Source organism: Morus notabilis, unplaced genomic scaffold, assembly GCF_000414095.1.
Source record: "Morus notabilis unplaced genomic scaffold, ASM41409v2 Scaffold165, whole genome shotgun sequence".
NCBI lineage: Eukaryota > Viridiplantae > Streptophyta > Magnoliopsida > Rosales > Moraceae > Morus > Morus notabilis.
The window spans coordinates 207,862-212,118 of record NW_010363979.1 but is presented as its reverse complement, the minus strand read 5'-3'; the positions used below and the strand labels follow the sequence as shown (position 1 = coordinate 212,118).

General features: G+C 32.7%; 1 protein-coding gene across 1 annotated transcript; it reads left to right on the top strand.

Moving 5' to 3' along the window:
• Positions 1 to 374: 374 nt before the first annotated feature.
• LOC21406895 (mRNA turnover protein 4 homolog) lies at positions 375 to 3,017 on the top strand. The gene is made up of 7 exons (XM_024170414.1): positions 375 to 538; positions 1,348 to 1,438; positions 1,532 to 1,590; positions 2,094 to 2,154; positions 2,307 to 2,397; positions 2,481 to 2,557; positions 2,681 to 3,017. The coding sequence occupies exons 1-7, from the start codon at positions 486 to 488 to the stop codon at positions 2,795 to 2,797; spliced, it is 549 nt and encodes a 182-aa protein (XP_024026182.1). The 5' UTR covers positions 375 to 485; the 3' UTR covers positions 2,798 to 3,017.
• Positions 3,018 to 4,257: the final 1,240 nt, after the last annotated feature.

The window sequence follows — 4,257 nt, the reverse complement described above, 5'->3', positions numbered from 1 at the left end:
ATTATAGCATTTTTAAGAATATAAAAAATATTGTTTATTAACTTGAGTTTGAGTTTAAGAACTTGAGTTTAAGAGGAAATTTGAACTTTGATTTTAACTCTAAACTCAAGTTAACATTCAAGTTCAAACTCAAAAGAACGTGAACTAAAATAAAGTTGTAACGTTTAAATTTTTTTTGAGTTTAGGTGCAAATGAACAAATGTCTTGAGCTGGTTTTTGTTAGATGAATGGACTTGCAAATTCGTATTCTAGATGATTAGAATTAAAGTTTCGATCTCTCAATGTTATTGAACATCAATTTTTTTGTAATTGATTAGAAACATGTTTTTACTTGACGTGGTATTGTAAATGATTTGTTGGTGTATAATGCAGTTACCTTATCAAAGACAAAGAAGAAAGGAAGGGGACATAAGGAGGCTATTGTAAATGCAATAAGGCAAGCCGCGGAGGATTACAGTTCGATATATGTCTTCTCTTTTGAGAACATGAGAAACCTTAAATTCAAGGAGTTTAGAGAGCAGCTCAAAGCTACCAGCAGGTAATTTCAACCCCTGAAGATTTTTTTTTATTTTTTTGTATTTTTTTGCTTTAGAGGGAAAATAAATAAAAAGTTTGTTTTTTTTTTTTTTTTTTTTTTGCTCTTTTTAGTATGGCATGAGTAAAGGGAGAAAAGAAGGGATACTGATATTGACATGTTGAAGTTTCTAAGTTAGATTGACTGAGCTTGGCGATAATTGTGCTCAGTTGGGAAAAAATATTTAACTGATGATCATTATTTATTATGTTTACCTGTCTTTGTCTTCTGTGTATTGGAATTCAAAGGTTGCATTTTTTCCACTAAACTGGGAACAAATCTTAGACTGTTAAGGCCTTATATGCTTCACACTAGATCTTTATTAGCTTGCTTGTCTTTGAGGACATGCGTTATACTTCATAATGAAGCTGGGAAATTAAAACCTCTATGTCATGCATGCATTTTTAATTTCAACCAATGCATTATGTGTTGCTTAATATTTCTGCGCTAGTTTCAGGGCAACCCTTTTATTATGAGGTATTTCTTGAAAATAGAAAGGTGGAAGCCTTATATCACTTGTTATCTTTTGAGCAGTATCACAAGATGGAAGCCTTATTCCCATTACTATTACCATTCTCCCACTGCAACCAAACGCACCCTAAGTGTTTCTTTGTATTGCCATTTGAATATCCATGATTCACTTGGACATTATTTTTAGGGTTTGAAACACAAGGTCGAGGTTTTACGATCTTCACTTCTAATTCCCCATCCTTAAAGCTTACCCCAAGTGGACTGTATATATCTGACTTAATTGTTTTTTATAATTTTGCTAGATTTTTCCTTGGGTCAAACAAAGTTATGCAAGTTTCTTTAGGTCGATCTGCTGCTGATGAAATCAAACCCAGTCTTTACAAAGTTTCTAAGGTAAGTATTTCTTAGGAGCCTGTACTTTGGAATCTACTTGAAGGTTTTGGCACTAAATGCTTTTTGCTCATACTTGTCTGTTTATTTTCTTAGCTTCTGCGTGGGGATTCTGGGCTTTTCTTTACCAATATGCCAAAAGAAGAGGTTGAAAGGTAAGCAAAACATTTTCTCTATATGTCCTCTAACTGTATTTCCTCCCCTGCTGCCCCAGAAGATTACGGTGAAAGGGAAAGTTTCATAATTGTTTGGCATTGGATTAGTAATTAAGCATATGTAAATTGTGGCTAATCTATTTCTGGCCAAGAAGGCCCATTAAACTTTTTAATCAATGATATGCTGAGGTTGGCACGAGAATTTTAGTGTTCTTGTTTTCTGGCTCTTATCATAATTTATTGGATTTTGTTGCACATTTTCTGCTCTTATATTTGCAAAGAGATTGTTGTAGAAGTTGTGAAGAAATTGTAAATTTAGATTGTATTTATCTTCTTCTCAACCCGAAGCATATTCTTGATTGGGGATTTAACATATCTGTATTGAAACTGTGCACAACTTTTAAGTATCTAGATAATATGAAAAGAATAATTTTTTTCTCCTAGCTTTATAATTTACTTTGTTTTATTAATCTCAGATTGTTTGTATTGGCATAATTTTGCAGGTTGTTTAATCAATATGAAGACTATGATTTTGCGAGAACAGGAAGCGTTGCCTCGGAAAAGGTATCCCTTCTTTCTTACTAATTACCAACAAACCAAAATAACATATTTGGTTCAAGCTGACATCTAAGTCTGGTTTCGAATTTACAGTTTCATTCATGATTCTTTTCATTTTTTCTGCCATCATCTACTAAACTTGTTTTTGAATCTTTTAGGTGGAGCTAAAAGAAGGCCCTTTGGAACAGTTTACCCATGAGATGGAGCCCTTCTTACGTAAACAAGGGATGCCCGTTCGTTTGAATAAGGGTTGGTATTTTCTTTCCTCTGTTTGCAAGCCCCTTATATTCAAATGATATAAGTTTTACTATATTTCATCTCTTGCTGTACAGGAACTGTGGAGCTAGTTTCAGACTATGTTGTTTGTGAAGAGGGGAAGCCGTTGTCACCCGAGGCTTCTCGCATACTGGTATGACACTATGCCTATGTTATTGCGCTTGACTTTGGAATTCGTTTTTCTTTTTCCTGCTTTTGAATACGATTATTTCAAAAAAATATTCGCATAAGAATGTTATTTGACCGTGTTATGCAGCGATTATTGGGGATCAAAATGGCTACTTTTCGAATGCAATTGATCTGCAGATGGAGTCTTGATGAATTTGAACTCTATATTCAAGGATTAGAAGATTCAGATGTTGAGTCGTCCTAAACACCGATTTTGGTAGTTGTTCTACTCTATGTTTTTTAGTGCAAAGTATGCTTTAGTTGGAGTACTAAATCGTTTATTGGAATTTTGTTTTCCTTTTATATGGTGTGATGCATGTATTCTGTATCAGTAGCGTTGCTCTTAATGCCTAAGTTCTACTTTGGTCGGCACATACAAAGTTTCTCAAATTTTATTTTTTAATGTTACAAAGTTTCTCAATTTATTGGCAGTGTTGTCACCATTTATTTTACAATGATTTCGGTGAATTTTCTTGTTATTCAATTTTTTTTTTTTTTTTCAATGTGTGGAAATGATAACTGCACAAGGAAATAGAAATAACTAAATAGTCAAAGCGTTTACTTGGATAGCGTAAGGAGATGGGGCAAGCTATAGAAGGGTGAAATTCCTATGTCACTAGATAATAGTATCTTATTTCTGCCATTACTTTTAAATTTATCATTTATGTCATTAATATTTTGGTAGGATATCTTTTATATTCTAGGATGATAAGAAACAATAATTATTGTTATAAGTTTATCAAAAAGAAAAGTATCTTAGAGAGATTGCATATGTGAAAACATTGAGGTCTTGTTTGGCACATCAGATTGGTTAGGATAGACTTGATAGGATCGGAGAGATCTAAGACCGGATGGGATTGGGAGAGGATTTCGTTGAATCTTATCATGCGTTAAAATTAGTTTTATTTAAATAATTATCAAATTGTAAGTTCAGAAGAATAAATTTATAACCAAAAAAAAAAATCCACAATATTATTTTTTAAGTGTAAGAAATAAGAGGAATATATCTTACTCTTAATTTTATTACTTTTTAATGAAATCACTTCTAATGTTTTCATTTAAACGAAATTAAAAGTAAGAAAAGAAGCAAGGGATTGAGCGAGAGGGTGACGCCTTTCTCATTTAATTATTTGTTTACTTTTAATTTGTCAAATTAGAAATAGTAAATTGGTGGACTCAAACTCAACGAGAATACCTATTCTTGAACACTTTTCGATCTTCATTTCCGGTTAAAAGAAATGAATATCAAATTTTCTTTTTTAAATATTCCCTTTATAAATTCACATGTTATAAACTTATAAGCAAGATAGCATTTAATTATGTAAAAGATTCTTATTTATAAGTTTGAGAATTGGATTGTATATGCAAACACAAGAAGAGAAATCCCAAACCGATTAACTTTATCAATACAAACCCGTGACTTTTCCCAATGCATTCTTGTACTTTGCATAGGGACGGTAATACGGATCATGACACGACAACACGAATTGAAATCGACACGAAATTACGGGTTAGGGTTGAGAAAAATTAAGTGCGGGCCGGAATTAGGTCGACTCGAAATTGACACAAACAAAACGGGTCAATTTCGGGTTAGGCCTGTAGGACCCGAAATTCAATTTCAAGTTCAAACCCAACACTAACCCGTAGTGCCTAGAAAAAAAAAAA

Excerpts from the sequence above, each read along its gene's own strand:
- LOC21406895 (XM_024170414.1), top strand. The coding sequence starts at position 486 with ATGAGAAACCTTAAATTCAAGGAGTTTAGAGAGCAGCTCAAAGCTACC. Across the intron at positions 1,439-1,531 it reads GTCTTTACAAAGTTTCTAAG|CTTCTGCGTGGGGATTCTGG; the intron begins GTAAGTATTTCT and ends TTATTTTCTTAG. Across the intron at positions 2,558-2,680 it reads CCGAGGCTTCTCGCATACTG|CGATTATTGGGGATCAAAAT; the intron begins GTATGACACTAT and ends CGTGTTATGCAG.